At 41.0% G+C, this 22,384-nt stretch overlaps 1 protein-coding gene across 2 annotated transcripts; it reads right to left on the reverse strand.

Moving 5' to 3' along the window:
- Nucleotides 1-3,396: 3,396 nt before the first annotated feature.
- LOC124119446 (RING finger protein 212B-like) lies at nt 3,397-21,057 on the reverse strand. Of its 2 annotated transcripts, none has more exons than XM_048397852.1 (14): nt 20,736-21,057; nt 20,120-20,249; nt 18,934-18,995; nt 18,463-18,537; nt 18,166-18,222; nt 17,466-17,533; nt 11,617-11,674; nt 10,425-10,444; nt 9,537-9,598; nt 8,624-8,699; nt 6,211-6,235; nt 5,112-5,199; nt 4,334-4,385; nt 3,397-3,552 (listed from the first exon to the last, which is right to left on the reverse strand). In XM_048397852.1, the coding sequence occupies exons 2-14, from the start codon at nt 20,226-20,228 to the stop codon at nt 3,498-3,500; spliced, it is 807 nt and encodes a 268-aa protein (XP_048253809.1). In that variant the 5' UTR covers nt 20,229-20,249; nt 20,736-21,057; the 3' UTR covers nt 3,397-3,497. The 2 variants fall into 2 exon arrangements, with proteins under 2 accessions (XP_048253809.1, XP_048253808.1); XM_048397851.1 differs by having other exon boundaries at nt 5,112-5,202; nt 20,736-21,053.
- Nucleotides 21,058-22,384: the final 1,327 nt, after the last annotated feature.

The raw sequence follows: 22,384 nt of genomic DNA on the forward strand, positions 1-22,384 counted from the left end.
ACTACTACAGTTAGAATAGCTGTCTTATTACACTTAAGATGAGTACCACATAGAACGTACAACTGTTTTTGTTTGTCGTTTAACGCCGGACTCAGCAATGTCCCACCTATATGACGGCAACTGGGATCGATGATATGCATCAACCAAGTCAGCGAGCCTAACCACCCGATCCCGTTAGTCGCCTCTTACGACAAGCATTGTCACCTTTTACGGCAAGTAGGGTTGCTGAAGACCTATTCCACCCCGGATTCACGGGTACGTACAACTGTTAGTAGTATGAGTGAGTGAATGTGGTTTCACGTCGCTTTATAGCAATATTCCCGCAATATCACGGCGAGGGACACAAGGTTGATTGAGTGTTCGTTGTTTAACGCTGCACTCAGCAATATTCCAGTGGTCTGTAAATATTCGAGTCTGGACCAGTCAATCCAGTGATTGACATCATGAGCATCGATTTACGCAATTGGAATACGACATGCATCCACCAAAGCAGAGTGCCTGACCACCCGATCCCGTTAGTCGCCTCTTACGAGAAGCATGGTTTGCAGAAGACCAATGCTAAAACGGATCTTCACGGGTCGAGTGAGTGAGTTAGATTTAACGCCGCTTTGAACAGTATTCCAGTTATATCACGGCGTGTCAGTTTAATGAGTGAGGAAAGCCCGACGTGATGCAGGTCTCGTACGTTTACCCACGAGCACCGTTATGGCGCTGACCAACACAGAAACATAATGCGGATGAACCGAGAATCGACTCATTGGTTTCTGGCGTGTCCAAGGGTCGAAACTAGAGCGAACTAGAGACACCACAAATGTGCTTCACATGTTTTATTTTGTGGAGCAACGGGAGAACGTTTTAACCTCCAGGCTAACCCTCTGTAGTATATATATAGATTTATACTTTGATGACGACGCGCCTTTTCCTCATACACAAACAACATTACTTTTTTACCCACTCGAAAGGATGTTACTTCATGACTGTTTTAATATTTGAACTTATCAAAAATGAATAATTTTGTATTTAGTGAGTGAGTTGAGTTTAACACCGCTTTTAACAGTATTCCAGTTATATCAGGGCGTGTCAGCTTAATGTGGGAGGAAAGTCCGAAGTGATGCAGGTCTCAGACGTTTACCACTTGTGAAACCCATGAGCACGGGTATGGTGCTGACAAACCTGGAAACGATCAAGGCGAACCGGGATTCGAACCCACAATCATAAGTTTCTGGCGTGCCCAAGGGACGCGACTCTGCACAGCGAATCGCGGGGCCTTAGACGACTGGGCCACCCGTGCCCCCAAGTTAGTATTTAAACATTTGGAGTCGACGCTGAACTCTGTAATCGTACATACAACTACCCAGTGTCTTTGTATTGTACTACTCTTGATCGGGGGTTCAAAACTATCGACTGGGTAAGCCATAAGTTCTTAATCATTTATGGTATCATGCATACCCAGGACAGGTGGATCAAAAGGAATAGTACCAATGTATTATAGCTCACCTTGTCATTTTGCTGTCAACTTTTACTGGAGCAGTGATCATTTTCACAAGTTCAAGTTCCCCCGACAAGGAAAAGAAAATATACACTTGAAAATGGGATTTGACCAAACAAATACAAACTTGATCAAAACATTACTACACTGAAAACAGTCCGGAAAATCTGCAAACCTATGTCCAAAACACAACTATGATACCCATAAGAAATACATCACCATCGACTAACCAGTTCTTGTTTGTTATATTTTTAGCCACCCTCAAAGGGTGTATACATGTACTTTCTTTTGCCCGACAGTAAATCAAACATTAGGAATGAATATGTCAAGTGGCACATTGAAAGTGACCTTATTCTTCTTGAAAGGTGTGTAAGTAGTTGAAGGATACACTCTCCATGTCCAGTATATGTCAGTGTGACCACAGACTTGTATGTGACATGCTATCAACAGAGTCTGAGTGTGACCACACCAATCCACACTTTAGCTACTTGCAACAATCATGTACCCAGAATCCTCACAGAAACAGCTTTTCGAGGCACGGGAGTTAACTGACTGTAAAAGTCCAGTTTCCACTTTCAGTCAGTTAACGCCCTTGACTACGGAAGATGCACAGGAGAGTCGAAGTGCTTTAATGATGATTGCTATTTGGGACTGCGAGATGCCACAGGTTATGGCATAAGTCCATATGAACTGAACTCGGTATGGTGCAGAGCGCAGGCTATTTTAACCAAGTGATTCACATTCACGCCAGTACTTAAAGTTAGCCCCCTGATGATCCAGGGTAGAAGGGGTCTTCAGCAACCCATTCTTGCCGTAAGAGGAAACTATGTTTGTCATGTTTGTCGTAAGAGGCGACTAACGGGATCCGGTGGTCAGGCTTGCTGACTTGGTTGATGCATGTCATGGTATCCCACTTGCGTGGATCGATGCTTTTGATGTCAATCACTGGATTGTCTGGTCAAGACTTGATTATTTACAGACCGCCGTCATATAGCTGAAATATTGCTGAGTACGGCATTAAACAACAAACCAATCAACAAAGCAACTTAAAATCAACCCCCATCTCCTTGTAACATAGAAAGAACAACCAGATCAGTTTGATACTGTTCTCTGCCACACAGCTGGCCTGTAAATAATGGCATCTGGAGCAGACAAACTAGTGATTGATAGCGACAACCACTAATGCTGGCGTTGTAAATTAAGATAACAACCAACCAAGTCACCAAGCCTGACCATCCATTCATCTCCTGTTACAAGCATACTGACTGGGGGTCACTTTTATCCTGGTATCCCCACAAACCACCAGAATTGTAACAATCGTATTACCGTATCCAACGTTATAAGCGCTCTCAAAATAAGAAATAGGAGGCTCTTACTAGAATACTATTTTGGTGAAAAAAGTTGAAAAGAGTTGAAAAGAGTTGAAAGATAAATTTCAAGGTTTATGCTGACATCCTGAAATGTTTATATACGACATACATATTTGTCCCGAATTTAACTGCCCTTAATTAAGGATGCATATAACACACGAGTGCGTATTATACGCGAATAAATAAGTCTTTTGTACATTGATCAATCGGAAGGGGTGCTGATTGGGATTGTTCACAAGCCGATATATTAAGAAATATCGCCGTGGGCGCTTATTAGAGCGGGCGCATATTACGTCGAATACTGTACTGTTTTCAGCCCTATTCAGCATGCAATATTTCAGCTATGAGGCGGCCTGCAAAGAATTGAGTCTGAACAAGCGATTGACATTATATTATGATGTTAAAATACAAGACACTTATAAACCAAATCACATAGCTAGAGTGATCCACTAAGCCGACTCCAAGGACAAGCATAAGTTACTGGGAACCCATTCTCCACAATCTTTCCCGTTATTCACATTCACAACAACAATTGTCCTGTATTTGTTCAGTTTATTAACAATATAGACTTTGTACAACCTAACATACAAGCTCAAGGTGGACAATCTTCACATCAACTTGCCAGTGATTGCTCTTCTTCAAAATGGACGTTTTGGTGAAGGACTTGGCAGACTGATGGGGTGTGGGAGGGATCTAAAACACAGAATGTCACACAGCAACCAACATTACTCCTGCAAAATTTGCTGTGTTAAGTAATGATAGACAGGTCACATCTGGTGGGTGATCAACCAGTTTTTCGTAAGTACATTATATAGTCACCGCCAAAATATACACGAACCATAGAAACATGTAGAGAAGTATGGACGTTAAGAAGAGATGTTTCCAATGTGGTTAATGACAAAACTAAAAATCAGTCAAGTGTTACCACAGCCTGTCTTTATTCTTATCACGATATGCTGCACCTGATTTCCACAATGTACACGCTAATCCTGCACAAGTCAAATGGTGCATCTTGAATCATAGATCTATAACGTCTCGTGATGCGTTCATGAGCATGAGTTCCAACAACATAACAGTATGTTCGTTTGTGCATATCTAATATCTCTTGTATACAAGTACTTCTTCATATATTAGCCAACATGTATGGTATTCACGTTTCTTTTGTCTGTGAATATATACATCTATACCTATAATGTTTCTATGGTCTATGCAATACTAAGGCTTTCAGGACACAATAATGTTTGGCAAGGAAACTGCTGTTTTGGCTCTGAAGTAGATTTAAGTATTGCTCTCTCTGAAATACATTTTCTGTTTTTTCCCCATAGTTTATGGGACATACCAAGTTTATGTCTTGAAAAGGGTGATAAAATTAATATAACCTATGAATTTTTTCATATTAAAAATATTTCACTGCAACTTTGATTAAAATTTCAAGAAAAACTGAGGCTGAATCTGTGAGTGTGGATGTACCTACTGTGGTGTTTGTGATCTGTGGAAGTCCTGGATGGGTGTGACCTGGCTGCTGGCTGAAACCAGATAGAGCAGGGTAATCATTGTCAGTACAGCAGGGTAATCATCGTCAGTACAGCAGGGTACTCATCGTCAGTACAGCAGGGTAATCATTGTCAGTACAGCAGGGTAATCATTGTCAGTACAGCAGGGTAATCATCGTCAGTACAGCAGGGTTATCATCGTCAGTACAGCAGGGTAATCATCGTCAGTACAGCAGGGTAATCATCGTCAGTACAGCAGGGTAATCATCGTCAGTACAGCAGGGTAATCATAGTCAGTAAAGCAGGATAATCATCGTCAGTACAGCAGGGTAATCATCGTCAGTACAGCAGGGTAATCATCGTCAGTACAGCAGGGTAATCATAGTCAGTAAAGCAGGATAATCATCGTCAGTACAGCAGGGTAATCATCGTCAGTACAGCAGGGTTATCATCGTCAGTACAGCAGGGTTATCATCGTCAGTACAGCAGGGTAATCATCGTCAGTACAACAGGGTAATCATCGTCAGTACAGCAGGGTAATCATCGTCAGTACAGCAGGGTTATCATCGTCAGTACAGCAGGGTAATCATCGTCAGTACAGCAGGGTTATCATCGTCAGTACAGCAGGGTAATCATCGTCAGTACAACAGGGTAATCATCGTCAGTACAGCAGGGTAATCATAGTCAGTAAAGCAGGATAATCATCGTCAGTACAGCAGGGTAATCATAAATCATATAAAAAAGAAGCTACAGAAGTACCTTGGTGGAAGAGTGTACCAATTCTGCCATCAGAGGGTGGTGTCCTCACAGAGATGCGGCCTGATGTCATTGGTGAGGTTCCGGACATCTGCTGCCAGAAGGATACAGAATAACACAATGTAATGCACGGTCCATAATAAACTGAAGCTACAAAACCCAAGGCCTTTTTAACACATCTTACAGCCAATGATCACATTTCCAGGCTAAAATTAGCACCCAAGTTTAATTCAAAAGGGGTTTATTTGGACATTCTTACGACTACTTTCTTTCATTGATGGAATGGTTCCATTTGCAAGCAACACAAAAAACACATTCAAGTGTTTCAATAATATTTACCGATCAAGCTACAGATCTAATCCAGGGGTCGATTTAACTGCTGGCTTGTTGGCCTATGGCCAGGTAAAATTACAAAGGGCTTGCTGAAACGTAAAGTAGATGGCCGTCTGTCTAGTAAAGATTTCATGCCTTATCCGTGTTTGTTTGGAGAAGGCCAGGGGCGGTCGGGTAGCCTAGTGGTCAAAGCCTTCGGTCGTCACGCCGAAGACCCGGGTTTGATTCCCGACATGGGTACAATGTGTGGAGCCCATTTCTGGTGTCCCAGCCATGATATTGCTAAAAGCAGCGTAAAACCATACACACTCACTCACTCACTCACTGGAGACAGTCAATAACTTTTAAAACCCAGAATCCCCACAGAGCCCATATCTTTGAAGAAGAAAACAAGTGTAACTATAATACATTTTGTCCACACCTCCCAATAAAAGCTTCCATTCTTTGACTGTTCCACAAATGAAAATCATGAAAGACAGGAATCCTGCATTTGTGTGAAGAAAGTACCTCTGTATGGTTGTCTTGTAAGTCAGGGGGGCAGTGGTGTAGCCTACAGGGTAAAGCATTCACTCGTCATGCCGATGACCCGGGTTCAATTCCCCTCATGAATGCAATGTGTGAAGCCTATTTTTGGTGTCCCCCACCATGATATTGCTGGAATTTTGCTAAAAGCGGCGTAAAGCCCTATTCACTCCTGTGCAAGTCAAGTCAAAACATGAATGACAACCTGTTGAAGTGTTCACTATTCCTCCTCTAGTTACAAACTCACCGGTTGAGGTTGGGAGCTGGAGTAACTGAAAATCAGAGCATTTCATTGTCAAAGATTCTGCATTTCCTTTATATCGACAACTGCAGTATAAAATGGAGGTGGATATACAGTAAACTTTGTATATAACAAACATGTTTCAACAAACTGAAGTACCATCTTCGATGTAATAAGTGCCCGGGGCGCTCTCAAAATTAGAAATAGGGGCTCTTATTAGAACATAATTTTTGGTGAAAAAAAAGAGTTGAAAGATAGTAAATTTCGCAGTTTATGCTGACCCTGAAATGATACAAAAGAAAAGTATGTGCGTATCATACACAACAGATATATTTTCCAGAATTTAATTGCCCATAATTAAGGGTGCATAAAACACACGGGTGCGTATTATACACGAATAAATGAATCTTGTGTAAATTGATCAATCGGAAGGGGTGCTAATTGGGATTGTTCACTAGCCAATGTATTAGCCAATATCGCCATGGGCGCTTATTAGAGCAGGGTGCTTATTACGTCGAATACGGTATATAACAAACTGTTGTTTTTTTGTCCCAGCCATTTGCTGTATATTTTATCATATAAAATTGATGGATATAACAAACACGCTTATAACAAAAAAATTGAAAATGTTTATGTTTATAACGAATTGTTAAAAATTGAGTTGCTCAGGCGTCACTAATCAGCCAATCAAAACATCCGTGGCTGTTCAAAGTGGCAATAAACATATGAAGGCAAGTGATTAACTGGATTAAGTACTGACACCTTGTCCTCAACAATAATAACAATAGTGATTAGGCTATAGCCTTTGAATTGAATATATTCTGTCCATAAAATGCGACGACTAGAGAGAAGAAATGTGACTTCATCCAAGACATCTGACAGTCGAAATGCTTTTAATGAACTTCAGTTATAACTAAAATTAGTGGTCCTTTTGAGTTTGTTATACTGTAGTTCACTGTATCAGCATAACAGATGGGAGCGTAGGCCAACTGTAACAATTACTGATCTAATGGATGTGCGTCACCTGGGCCTCATGTGGTACATTGTAAGTTGTAAACAGCGGCTCGGGGTACATAGGCTCACACAGAGGATACATCACACCATATGCCCCTAGGGACTGGTGGACAACGAATTTATGTCGGCGACATTCATTCATACAGACCGGGAATATATGTCCAAAGTTTCACTGAGTAAAACATTTTCATGGAGCCATTTGACAGCTAGCAGACGATAAAAACGAACCGAGTTACTTCCCTTTACCCAATGCATTCCGATAAACATTGGTCTATTTCAGCGCAACGATACCAATGTGAGATAAGCGAGTTACCTACAGTATGTTTCGATTGATTTCACAGTGGGCTACATGGAAAATAATTGCCTGCTCCTCAACCAATCAAAGCTAGTATTTTAATGAAAGTTGAGATAAAGGGATTTATCAAGGATTCCAAACTAAGTGCCCCCTAGCAGACAAATTGGGGGAAAAGTTATTTTTATCTATTCAAATCTGGGATATTCTTGTAAAGTTAACTCATAACTTATAAAAATTCTTCTCAAAATCACCCATAGCTTTCTGATCTAGTCTGTCTCACAGTCCCTGAACCATATGATTTTCCCTTTTGCATAGCTCTTCCTGTAATGCAAAAGCCCTAAATAAAGCAAGTCTAGATTTTCTTCAGATTCAGGTTCTGAATCTCCCATCTCAAAGGGGCTCCTTTTGTTTCCATCAAAATTATATATTTTCAGAGACTTAGTGTTAGTCTACTTTCTGATGCTGCATGTGAATGAGTTTTTTTTTCTCTCCCCAGGTTCAGCAGGCCACTTTAGACAAGGTACATCATTAAGCATCTATTCATAGCAGTCTGGACCGCCTCCGTGGTCTAGTGGTAGAGAGTCCCCCCGGAGAGCGGAAGGTCCAGGGTTCAATCCCTGGCCACGTCATACAAGAAGACATTAAAAGATGGTACTTGTTGTTACACTGTCTGGCACTCGGCATTAAGGGGCTAAAACAAGGACTGGTCGGCTCGGAGTCAGTAAACTGTGTCTGAGTGGGATATTCATGTTAAACTGTGGCATGGTATCTCAATGAGCTAGCACTATAAATCGGCATCAGTCCAGACTAGTACAAGCAGCCACACAAACACACACACGCACGTCGCTATATAAGTGCAATAATCTTTGACGCGACGTTAAACCCCTTTTCACCTCACCTCACAGCAGTCTGAAGGGCTTGTGAGTAGTCCTGTAGCACCATTTCAGATAAAATTAATCTGTTATCAGGCAAGGACTAGGCTGAAACTCCGGCTTCGGACTACTGTCTAAAGCCACAGAGTCAGTATGTGTCCTGTCCCTATCCTAAAACCACAGAACATGTCACTTTGCTCGTCGAAGTTTCATATTTCTCCTGTGAGGGTAGACTTACTGTGCAGAAGCTGAGTGTGCCCCGCCCCTGAAATGGTAGGGTGAGGTCTGGCTGCCGGGGGATCTGGTCGGGGAAGCTGCACCCACAGGGAAAAAAAGCATCTCATCATCAACATGATCTAAGATTGATAGATCGATTATGAAAAAACGTGAAATTAAACATATGAGCCTCTTCTTGTTTATGAAAAACATGTCACCTATGCAAGGTTGTAACATTTAATTTAACAATTACAATTTCCACATTAACGAATAACGGTTGTGTAGTTGTGTTTCTCTATAAACGTGAAAGCAGCCTGAAAATAATCAAGTCTGGAGTGAGTGAGTGAATGAGTATGTTTTTATGCCGCTTTTAGCAATATTCCAGCAATATCACGGTGGGGGGACACCAGAAATGGGTTTCACACATTGTACCCATGTGGGGAATCGAATCCAGGTTTTCGGCGTGACAAGTAAACGCTTTAACCACGAGGCTACCCCACCGCCCCCATCAAATCGGCACCAAACTATCAAGTGATTGGTATTATCAACAACGATGCACATCGTCGGGGTATGATGACATGATCTCATCCAAATAAAAGCCTCTGAACCATTTTGCTACCTCTTATGACCAGCATTGGTTGCTTGAGACCATTTCTAACACAAAATCCCCACAGGCCGTCTCTGGATTAACAGGATGATTTCACTGTATATGATACCTGATAATACACCGTACATGTTAAACATATATTTAGTGAAGAAATTCTACATCTAGTGACTTGATAAAGTTCATACTTTTAATCAAGAAAATTTCGGGCTCATGTCAGTCAATTAGCTAAATATGCTTGACAAGACTAGCCAAACATCTTGATGAGAATAACAACAGTGTCTTGATTAACAAGGAGAGCTGGACATGAAGTGACACACAGAAGCAGTACCTCGGTAGCTCCCCGGTGATGATGATGATGCTTGGCGCATGCTCCCCATGCTGGACCCGAGTCTGTGGAACAGGAGCAAAAGGCACTACAAGTACAAACTGCCACCGGAATTGACTTGTTTATTCTAACAACAATATGTAGGTCACTATGAACTATGTCTATAGCACTTTCAATACAACATGTGCATGTTTTTTTCACTGTTAAAACACTGTCGACCCTTACCCAGATGTAACCATGTGACAAAACTCAATGATGATGTTTATCGCTAGCAAAATGGATATTCCACATCGTAGTAATTGCTTGTTTTCACATTATAAGTATTAGCACACACGCAACCATCTTAGAAAATTAATAATCGCCTGGGTTTTACATAACGCATAAATGTGCATCCAGTACGCACAAATGTATAGAATGGAAGCAGAAAAAAGAATAAAGTATTGAATATTTACCAAATTCTTGACATGAAATATAAATGATTAAAGTAATTACCAAATCTTACAGTATAATACACTACACCATTTCATTACTTTACAGGACCCTCATATTTCCTGTAGGAACCCTTGAGATTATTTATTGATTGCCCAGGGACCCCCACTTTTGTAAGTCAAGGTAAAACCCTGAATTGGGATATTTCGTGATTCTATTTCAAGTGGCGAGGACTATAGTTACAAACACTGAGGACTAATGAAACAAGGATACAGATCTTGTTCCCTTGTTGGAAACACCCCTGTCTGTAAATGTCAAAACTAGATAAATACATCCTTTTGACTCTTTCTGCCACTCACTGAGAGTCCACACCACTGACAATCACGGCATACCAAATGATATTTTATCGTAAATACTCCGTTTTCATAAACATGTCCACAATATCAAATGCGTGTTACTTACCTAGAATGATTCCCAAGTCCCTAAAAATAAAGAAAAGAATATATTTCACTACGTGTAAATTGTATATAGAAATTACGGATGTCATCGTATATCGCGATACAGTGTCTGAAATAACTGCCTGCCCGCGGCTGGTAACGTTTTTGTCGGGCTGCATGAAATTTTGCTCCTCCTGCCCAACTGTCTGGCAGATTTTTTTAAGACTACTACATATTCAGCATTTTTATAACTCCTTGTAGATTCTCAAATGATTGTTTGCATTATTGCAAGTTAGGCCGGCAACACTTATAGGTCACCTGCTCGACTGACTTGTTGGGTTTCAAAATTATTTCAAACACTGTCGTGATATCGATAAAAATATTATCATTATGTTGATACTGCATTGATACAAATTTATGAATATTGATACTTAATTCATAATTCACTGCTACAAAACATTACCTGTTAAGATTACCATGTTAAAATGAACAGAAGAGTGAAAAATCATTTGAAACATATACTGGATCATTCAAGTTCATATTAACCATGAAATTCATAAATTGTAGGTCTAGAGAGAATTCATCTTCCCCAGGCAAGTGAGTTGACTGACAATAAATGTCCAGTTTCCACCCTTGCCGAACTAGGCTGGTATTATGGAGTTACATTTTGGCTGGACGAACAAGTCTATGCATAGTCCAATCAAATTCGCGCAACAAAATCAAAATCCGGTTCGTAAACTGTCATGCAGATTTCTGTCGATTGCAAGATTTGCAAAGCATTTGCACCGGCAACTTGTTGTCAAAAGATATATTCTCAATCTTTTCATGTTTTTAATCAAGATGCTCACGTGATTTGATGCACATCACGATGGAATACTCGTTTTATCACAATATAGATCTTGATTATCGATCAGAACGTCTTGACTGAGCGCCGCAATTTTGTTTGAAGCAAATGCAAGTGATACGAGAGTTGGAATCTGATTGGTCCATAGAAGAGGCATTGAAGGGACATAACTCTTAATAGCCACTGGTGGCGCTACGATCGAGCCCAGGAATTCCAGCCTAATTCGGCAAGGGCAGAAACTGGACTTTTAAAGTCAGTTAACTCTCCTGCCTGGGGAAGATGGAGAGAGTTTGATGTGCGTAATTTTGTTATTATCAGTATATATCATGATTCTTTGGGGTCCATATTTGATACAAAGTTCAACCTTCATTACCTTTTCTGATATCAATCGTTTCAAATAGGAATTTTCTTCTCTCAATCGTATCAATTCTCTGAAAGAACAAATACATGACAAAAATTGAGTAGGACTCACAAATACCCTATACTTCGACTCCTTACAAATTTTTAAGTTCAAACTATGAAAAAAACAATATTTTCTCAGAAAATCCACTTATCAAAATCAGAGTTTTAACCAAGTTTGAAAAGAATCTATTCAGTAGTTTTCAAGTTATAGGTCGCACACAAAAATGTCCTCGGATGGACACACAGTCAGACTTCCTTGGTATAACTATATACCCCACCCTTTTAGGTCAGGGGTTTAATAATCTCTAATGATGAATGTTCCATTTACAGTCCATCAAGGTCTGACAAACCCTCCATTTTCTCATTTTGGTACAGAACTGCGCTGAGAAAATAAGAACATGAAGCTGAATCATTATAGGAAGCTGACATTTGAATCTCTCAATTTGATTGGTCGGTCAAAGTTCATTCAGGGTTCAGAGCTTATCTGAGAGAGGTAGTAAATCAGAGTAAACGATCTGACTTTATCAGATTAAAAGAACCATACATTGGTGTAGCGTTTTAGTATCATATAACCAGTCACTCGCTTTATCCATACGATGTCTCTATATAAATGAGTGCGCACGTGTAACAGCGCCGGAAGTGTGTGTGTTGTGCGCTAGCAGACCACATGGCTGCCGACTACACTTGACTGAGTGTATTGACATGTAATGAGAGAATACAACCTTTCCCCGGAAAGCCAAGTGTTTGTTGTAGCTGCCAAAGTCATCACATAAATTGGCGACGAGGTAAAACTGGATGTCTTAGCGTTTTTGTGGACATTTTGTGTGATTAACGTCCGTCGTGTTTCACTCGCTCCATAAACATGGCGTCGTCTACCTCCGGGAAGATCGACGAATTTAATATAGAGACTGACAGCTGGGACATTTATTGTGAGAGGTTAGACTTGTACTTTACGGCTAGAGGTGTTGATGACGAGGATGATGTGATGAAACGGGCTATTCTGCTTAGTGAAATGGGTAAGACAGCCTACACACTTCTCCGGAATTTGTGCGCTCCTACGAAACCTAAGGAAATGAGGTTTGCTGAGATAGTGAAAGTCATGCGCGATCATCAACACCCAACACCGTCAGTGATAGTTGAAAGACTTAAATTTCACAAGAGGGATAGAAAGTCTCAAGAGAGTGTTGCAGCGTATGCTTCCGAGTTGCGCAAACTGGCAAGTACATGTGACTTTGGTACTACTCTTGATGATTCACTTAGAGACAGACTAGTTTGTGGCATTAATAATGATGCAATACAGAGGAGATTATTAGCAGAGAAAGCTCTGGATTACAATAAGGCTTTTACACTAGCACAGTCAATGGAATTGGCAGCAAAGAATGTAGAAGATATTAAAGTTGGTGCTTCAAGTGTTTCAGCAGCTACAGGGGGTAACATGCACAAGATGTCATCATCTCAACATGCTCCTGTCTACCCGCCATGTGACAGATGTGGTTTACGAAATCACAAATCTCCGGACTGTCATTTTCGTACCTCAAAGTGTTACAATTGTGGTAAGATTGGCCACATTGGGAAGGTATGTCGTCAGTCACAGAATAGTAAAGGTTCTCGTTGTGGACGTGGCTCGTATCGATCTAGAGGTCAAGGTCGAAGTCGGGGTCAGCACAAGCGTTCGGCGACAAATCAGGTCACTCCTGATAACTATGATGATGTTGAAAGTGAAATATATGACATTTACAAGATGGAGACTAGCTCTACACCTTTTGTTGGGAGGAGAGAGAAGGAACCACCAATGTTTATTGATTTAGCACTTAATGGTCAGCCATTAAGCATGGAGCTGGATACAGGTGCAACATTTTCAGTGATTAATGAGGACACTTACAGATCGTTAGGGAAAGATCCACCCAAACTAGGACCTCCTCATACCTTGTTACGTACTTACCTAGGTGAGAAGATACCTCTGCTTGGTTCATGCTCAGTGAAAGTGAACTACGGCAAACAGTCAGCAGAACTGCCAGTGATTGTAGTGAAAGGGAGAAGAGTTAATCTCTTTGGTCGCGACTGGCTGCGACATGTTCGTCTAGACTGGGGAACAATCCTCAGAGTAGATTGTGATGATGTGCAAAGTATCCTTAACTCACATTCCGATGTCTTCAAGGAGGAACTTGGTGAGTTGAAAGATACAAAAGTGAAGATTAACATATCTATTCCTTCACAACCACGCTTCTACAAGCACAGGAACATGGCCTATGCCTTGAGGGACAAGGTTGAGAATGAACTTGAACGGTTAGAGCAGCAGGGTGTCATAAAACCAGTGCAGTACTCAGAGTGGGCAGCACCCATCGTACCAGTGTTGAAGTCGGATCAGTCTTCAGTGCGCATATGTGGAGATTACAAACTAACAGTCAACCAGGTTGCTAAACCAGATTGTTACCCAATACCCAGGATTGAGGATTTATTTGCATCACTCTCAGGTGGTCGCAAGTTTACGAAATTGGACATGAGTAATGCCTACCAGCAGATAGTGTTGGACGATGATTCCAAGAAACTCACCACAATTAACACCCATAAAGGTCTATACGAGTACCAACGATTACCTTTTGGGGTGTCGGCAGCTCCTGCTATCTTCCAGCGGACAATTGAATGTCTTCTCAGCGACTTGCCACATGTGTGCGTCTACCTCGATGATATTCTCGTCACAGGTGTTGATGATGCAGAACACAACAAGAATCTGAATGAAGTCCTTGACAGATTGCAGAAAGCAGGTTTGCGTCTAAACGCTTCAAAGTGTCACGTCAAGAAAGGCTCAGTCACTTACCTGGGACACCGGATTGACGCACAGGGACTGCATCCATTAGAGGAGAAGGTAAACGCTATTGTGTCCGCACCAGCTCCTCAGAATGTGACAGAGTTAAAGTCATTCCTTGGGATGGTACAATACTACCAGAGATTCCTGCCAAATCTCTCCACGACGTTAGTGCCACTACATGGGTTACTACAAAAGGACGCTCCATGGTCATGGACCAAGAAGCATGATACAGTATTTCTAAAGGTGAAATCTCACTTGTCTTCATGTAAGGTCTTGACTCACTACAATCCAGACCTTCCTCTCAACTTAGCAGCTGATGCTTCTCCATATGGAGTAGGTGCCGTCCTGTCACACATCATGCCAGATGGTACTGAGAAGCCTGTGGCGTTTGCGTCACGTTCCTTGTCACCTGCAGAAAAGAACTATTCACAGCTTGATAAAGAAGCACTGGCAATAGTGTTTGGCATAAAGAAATTCCACCAGTATTTGTTCGGACGAAAATTTCAGCTGTTATCAGATCACAAACCCCTCATGGGTCTACTTGATGCAGAGAAAGGCATTCCAGTGATGGCGTCAGCCAGACTCCAGAGATGGGCCTTGATGCTGGCAGCGTATGATTACAGTATTGTGTATAAACCAGGCTCAAAGTTAGCAAACGCAGATTGTTTGAGCAGATTGCCTCTGCAAACCTCTGTGTCTGTGCCGCCTGTTCCAGGAGACACAATAATGCTCCTCGAGAACATGGCAGAATTCCCAGTGAATGTGCGACAAATTCAGTTTTGGACAAGGAAGGATCCCTTGTTAGCTAGAGTGAAGAAGTTAGTGGAATGTGGTTTTCCAGAAAACCTGAAGCCAGATACAGAGCTAAAGCCATATATTCAGAAGAAAACTGAGCTAAGTGTTCAGGATGGTGTGATTCTGTGGGGTAACAGAGTAGTGGTTCCACCTCAGGGTAGGAAACAGTGTGTAGATGTGTTGCATGAAGCTCACCCTGGAATAGCGAGGATGAAAGCTATTGCCAGAGGTCTTGTATGGTGGCCGTGCATTGATTCAGAGCTGGAGAACAAGGTCAGGACTTGTTCCATATGTCAGGAGAGTCGTTCTTCACCCTGCGAAGCAAAGTTACATCCGTGGGACTGGCCGTCCAAACCATGGTCACGTCTGCACATTGATTATGCAGGTCCCTTACAAGGTCAAATGTTCCTCATCATCGTAGACTCTCACTCTAAGTGGATGGATGTTTTCCCTGTCAACAGTGCAACTACGAGTGCCACTCTTGAGTGTCTTTGGAGAACATTTTCCATTCATGGTCTACCTGAGACAATAGTGTCTGATAATGGGACATGTTTCACAAGTGATGAATTTGCTATATTCATCAAGAGAAATGGTATTCAACACATCTGTACATCCCCTTACCATCCAGCGTCCAATGGACTGCCAGACGTTCAAACAGGTATTTAAGAAGCTCAGCGGCGGTTCCATCAACACCAGGGTGTCAAGATTCCTGTTCAGGTATCGTAACACTCCGCAGACTACGACAGGGTCATCAACAGCGCAGTTACTATTTGGAAGACGTCCACGTTCCCATCTTGACTTGCTTCACCCTGACATCGGTGTTAAAGTTCAACATAAACAAGAGAAGCAGGCACACTACCACAATAGACATACAAAGTCACGGGAGTTCGCTGTCGGTGATCTTGTTTACGTCAGGAACTTTCTTGGTAAGCCTAAATGGTTACCAGGGGAGATAATCCAGTGTACAGGTCCTATCTCCTTCAAAGTCAGCTTGGAAAATAACAAAATTGCGAGGCGACATGTAGATCACCTCATCAAGCGTTATGTGGACCCCGATGCTGTGAAACCAGAATCCCCAGAATTGTTGGAAGAAAGTGAAGTGTCAAAGTCTGTCATCACTTTCTCACCAGAGCTCCCAGAGCCTAGTTCTGTACCAGTATCACCCGCAGACACGCCATTTCCGCGTACCAGGTTACCTACATGTGACACTAGTCCAGAACTGTCCTCATCTGTTGAGTTGAGAAGATCGACTCGTGAGCGTCGAGCTCCAGATAGACTAAATCTGTAAACTACTGTATTTCATTGTTAAGTGTTTTGGTGTTTTTTTCAGATTGAACTTTAAGGTGCTTGCTCAATTCATTTATTTCAGAAACCAAGTGAATGAACATTAAGTTTGTGAATTTCAGTGTTCAAGAATACTTCAGTGAACTTTATGGGAAAATTTCCTTTGAACCTCTGGAGTTGATCACTATTTCTTTCTCAGTGACTGATGAGTTAGTAACATTGTTCACTAATTGCTTAAACAACAAGTTGTTAACTAAAGGGGGAGGAATGTAGCGTTTTAGTATCATATAACCAGTCACTCGCTTTATCCATACGATGTCTCTATATAAATGAGTGCGCACGTGTAACAGCGCCGGAAGTGTGTGTGTTGTGCGCTAGCAGACCACATGGCTGCCGACTACACTTGACTGAGTGTATTGACATGTAATGAGAGAATACAACCTTTCCCCGGAAAGCCAAGTGTTTGTTGTAGCTGCCAAAGTCATCACAATTGGCAAAACTTAATGTCAGTTACTATCACATAATATTTCATATAAAGATGATAGAAATGTTTCTTCTCAGTTTGGCTGAAATATGTGTTGTTTTTTTTATTGGGAAATTCTCCTGCGGAGATTTCTGGGCGGATAGATCCCCAGACTACACATGAGCTGATTAACGAGGACTTGGTGCGCATGGTATCAACCACTAAACCAGTCACAGAGATAGAAAGTAATATTTTTAATCTACTAGCAAAACCGTTATAATTGGAAGATTCTACTATTCTAACTGCCTTGGCTATTGGGATGAGTGGCAGTCTACTAGCAAAACCGTTAAAATTGGAAGATTCTACTATTCTAACTGCCTCGAATATTGGGAGAGTGGCAATTTCTTTCCCAAGTAATAATGCAGACATTCAAACACTCCTAACTAACACTGTAACTTCCAAACCTCACCTCTCCACCTGCTGGTACTTGAGTATAGAATGCTGGGCCTTGTCCAACACCTCCTGTTGCTTGGAGATCTGAGACAAAAGTGGTTCAACAAATGTTGTGATAAGGGCAAAAGCTATCAAACCTCTAGCAATCTAGATTCTGCAAACATTCCAAATTTCTGTCCATTCAGGCTGTCATTGTGACTAATTTTTCAAATTTATCTCGAACAAGTTGGATCACCTTGACTCTAAATTGATCAGATTTTTACTATTATTTAGTGAGTGAGTGGGTATGGTTTTACGCCGCTTTTAGCAATATTCCAGCAATATTACCTCGGGGTCACCAGAAATGAGCTTCACATATTGTAGCCATGTGGGGAATCGAACCTGGGTCTTAAGCATGACGAGCAAACACTCTAACCACTAGGCTACCCCACCGACCCTACTATTATTTAAGTAAACCACATATTTGTCAGTTCTGGTTCATGTTGTTTGAAACCACTAAATTCTATTTATCGACAGTAGGTTGTTCGGACAGCCCAAAATTTAAGGGAGTTTTCAGGTAAGTGCATGGTCCCTACTTATAGTACTAGCCAACATGGTCAGGAGAGATGTGGAAGTTGTGGCCAGCAGTATTTGTCTGGTTGGTCAGCACACTTGTGAACACATGAAGACTTAGGAACACCCTACTGTGGTTTACTATGTGGATGCTAAAACTGTACCTTTCCTTTAAAATGACTCAGCATCCTCCCGCGATGGTTCTTCTGGAAGTCAAACACCTGCAACACAATGCATCATATTGAAGGAAACACGATGAATTCCAACATCAAAATAATAAATAATAATGTCTGTTTATAAAGCTCCAGATTCCAATCGCCAAGTGAAAACTCAAAGTGCGAGCAAGCCTCAGGGTTTTTCCACTTTTATCAACTCGTGTTGATATATCAAAAGACACTCGGGTGAGATTCTCTATTTGTTTGCCAGTTAGTTTTGAATCCTGGATAAGGAAATCTGCTTACCTGAATGGCTTGCTTTAAACATTTCCGCAAGATGTCCACTGGATCAGTGAAAAACAATTCCACTTCTGGTTTCATCTGAAAAGTGGCGTTATAATAAAGCTCCATCTCAACATTTTGTGATTAAAAAATATAAGACGGAAGTAATTTAAGTTTTTAACAACAGCCATTACAATACATTTCTGTTTTTGTGATGTTTCTGTATTCCAGGTTGTTTTTCTCCTAAAGCAAACAATTGTCACTATTTATTGATTTACAATTTACTGCATGATCACTCAATTAAAAAAATTACAGGAACAAGACTGAATTTAGATAGGAGTTATCACCTAAAAAATATATCCCTGTTGACATTTAAACAATAAAATCAGTTGTGCAACCAAGGACTATTCTCAAAAGTGAGTCAGGATGTAGATGAGGGGTGAAATGATACAGCTAGCTTACAATACGTTAGGTATCATTATATATAGGACTCACATTTGCTGACAGCTTGATGATTGTGCATCTGGATCCACACATCCGACACTGTTCTTTGCAGCCTGAAACTCAAACTATTGCTGCAGGTTTTTGTCCTTTAACCTTATTTCAGAAATTGTTTATCCAACATAAAATATACCTTTCATAAATGTATGAACATGTACGGAGGGCCTCCGGGGTTAACACTCTCCCCCGACCCACACTCCAAAAAAGAGTAAAAGAAGATCTATCCCCCACGTCAGCAAAAACACATGAATGGGGCTGACACTGAAAAAGCTGGTGATTTCTGGATTTTGAAATGGGGAGGAAAAAACGACACTGCATGCCTCTTGCAGTTGGTGTGCATCCTGCAGTTTGTGCACTGACATGACATTGAATATTGCTTTACAGCAGTGTTAGAAATTAAAGGGTGTCATTTGCTGCTGAAGCATATAATTAAATATTCTACTTTTAACACTGTCATAGTTTGAAATGATTCCTGTTGTTTGACATGAGCCTCAAATATTTTTTAAAATACGTGTGTGCCACCAAATATAGTTGAAGGCATGAGCAGCAACTATCCAGGTCACTGACACACAGTGAACAACTAATCAGTGATAATTAGGACATATGGGCTGCTTCATATGACATTCCGTAATACCTCTGTGGTCTGGAGATAGAGGATCTACTCGGAACGAAGAAGGTCGGTGTTTCGATCCCTGGCCATTTCATACCAAAAGATGTTATGAGATCATACTTGTTGTTACAAGCATTGGTAAGTCAGTAGTCAGTAGATGTACTGTGTCTGAGTGGGATATCCATGTACATGCACGTCGCAATATGACAGCAATTTTGTGTTGACACTGACCACAATTTGTCAGTGGTCCAGAGGACCAGCTCCCCAAAAATATCTACTGGTCATGTTGGATCTCAACTAGACACAATGTTGCTTAGAGTTCAGGCTCGATCTATATTTCAAAAGTTGTACAAACTTAAATTACATTGTTCGTCCCCAAAATAACACAACACCACTGGACAAACATTTATCTAATTTAACTTGTCCTTATGGAAATATACTAGAGTAAGACCAGCGGACCAGTGTTTGTGTCAAGCACTGTAAATTCCATTTCACTTCACCTACCCCCATGACATTTTTCTAGTCACACAATGCACACAACCTGTCCTGCACACAAAATGTCTGATTCACCTTCTATCAAACATTTTTCACAGTAGATATGTCCACAGTTGGTGAGGGAGAAGTTGGCTCCTGCCCCAGGCTGTATGAAACACAAGTTACAGTGGAGCCAGTCCACCATTTGTGGAGCGAGGATGTGATTCTGTAAGGAAAAGAATATCAATTCCACATTACATCAATCCGTGGAAGAAATTACTTATCAATTTCTTTATGTTCCATCTGCTCCGAGTTGTGCAGACGTTTACACATCTCATCTCATAGTATATAATCTGTACAGCGGTAGAAACTTACAGCAGAGACCATATAATATATGGTCTCTGCTTACAGTTTAAGCCCACTAGTCTTTATAATGATATCATATAGCAAAACCCTTACATATGGCAAATTTCTACTAGATTCTAGTCTTTATGATACCTTAACTATTGGGCAGTGTGGCAAGGAATACTGGACTAGAGCCAATTTCTAACGATGCTGTATAAAATGAAATTTGGTGTGAACTGAAATTTCATGTACAAAACGTGAAAACTATCTCCACTGAAACGACAGTTTGATCTGTTCATACGAATGAATTATCGTGCCCATATTGGTCTAAGTTGATGACGCATGCCAACGCATCTGTAATACTTACATGTTCGCAAGGTTATATAGTTGCCTGACTTTTCGCAGCAATACGCAACAGCTTTTAATGGAGTCAGCTCCTGAGACTTGGCCTTTGGCGAATCCCGAAACTTCTTGTGTTCAAGCATCAACGTTCCCGCCAAGCTAAAGTATCTTTAGAATTATCTCCCCTTATAAGCACTCGGCACACTTCAATCAGAACGTCTCGTGTGACTTTCGATTGACGTTTTTTTTACTTTTGCGGTTATTAGGGAACTTGTAAGAAAAGCTTAACTCAACATTATTTATTTTCTGATCCGAAAGTAAAACAACAACTAACAAAACTGTTTCAGTATATATGTTGGTCGTTTTAAAACAGAATAAGATATATTTCTATAACATTAGGTAAATAGTGCATATGGCAATAAACATATACTTTTTATTCAAGATAGAACAATTATATGGATATTAAACAGCCTAACCTGGTAAACCTAAACCAAATTAGACATAGATATCTATACACACGCACTCATTCGGTTATTTCACCTGCGTTTTAGTTAACGTGGGAATGGAATCTGACGTTTAGCATTTTGGTGAGTGTTTCGAGATGGCCTTGAGCACAAAAAACACATCATGTCCGATGCTTGAAAACATGATTATACGTATATTGTCTGCAAAAATCCTGGGTTCGAATTCCAGATTCACTCTCACTATGTTAATTGGTTTGTCAGTGCCATACTCATATTCTAGAGTTTCACCAAAGAGGAAAAGACATGTATTACCTCGGGCTTTCCTCCCAAAATAGCTGAACGCTTAACAGAATGTCCTGTTCAAAACGGCGTAAACCATGACTCACTTACTCCAAGTATAACTTTCAAGGACACTACCCGGGTGTCTATCTACAGACATGCAGACATTAAGGACGTGAGTATTCGTGAGTACACATAGTGAGGTTCAGTATATTTCTCACGACTCCGGAAGTATGTATGCATGATTAAAAGAGGTTACGCAAAAGTAACTGAGTGAAATTAATTGCTATAATTTTGTGTTGTCAACAAACTGCCTCATTTTAAGCGCTTTAATAATGACAGGTTCTTCTAGTGCACCTCAATAGTGTGTTCATATATATATGTCATGAACATCTTTAAGTATAAGACCTGAAATGTAAAAGAGACAGGCGTGCAAAAAAGGTATACACTCGTGTTGATGGAACAAACAACAACTTGACATCGCTGATGCTGATGTATTTGATACGGGTATCACAGGCGATATTACATGCGTTATAACAACGATAACCCACAACAGGTGACGTGTTTATGATGTCTGACATAGAAGCCCAGACATTATGAATACCAGCACCCTTCCACTCATTTGGTGTCCCGACTCCTAAAATATTTGCTATTGTCTTCCACAGATGAGGCCATGAAATACACAACAGCTTCGTGGGAAGTCAGGGTTAGAGTGAGTGAGTGAGTGAGTGAGTATGGTTTTACGTCGCTTTTAGCAATATTCCAGCAATATCACGGCGGGGGACACCGGAAATGGGCTTCACACATTGTACCCATGTCGGGAATCGAACCCAGGTCTTCGGTGTTCATTAGCATCATATATGTGCTGGTTGCGAGAGGTGTTTGCAGTTGGTGGACAGACTCGGTGACTTGGTTGATAGCATTACATTCC

Source organism: Haliotis rufescens, unplaced genomic scaffold (genome assembly GCF_023055435.1).
Source record: "Haliotis rufescens isolate VD_foot unplaced genomic scaffold, xgHalRufe1.0.p SCAF_17, whole genome shotgun sequence".
In the NCBI taxonomy this organism is placed as follows: domain Eukaryota; kingdom Metazoa; phylum Mollusca; class Gastropoda; order Lepetellida; family Haliotidae; genus Haliotis; species Haliotis rufescens.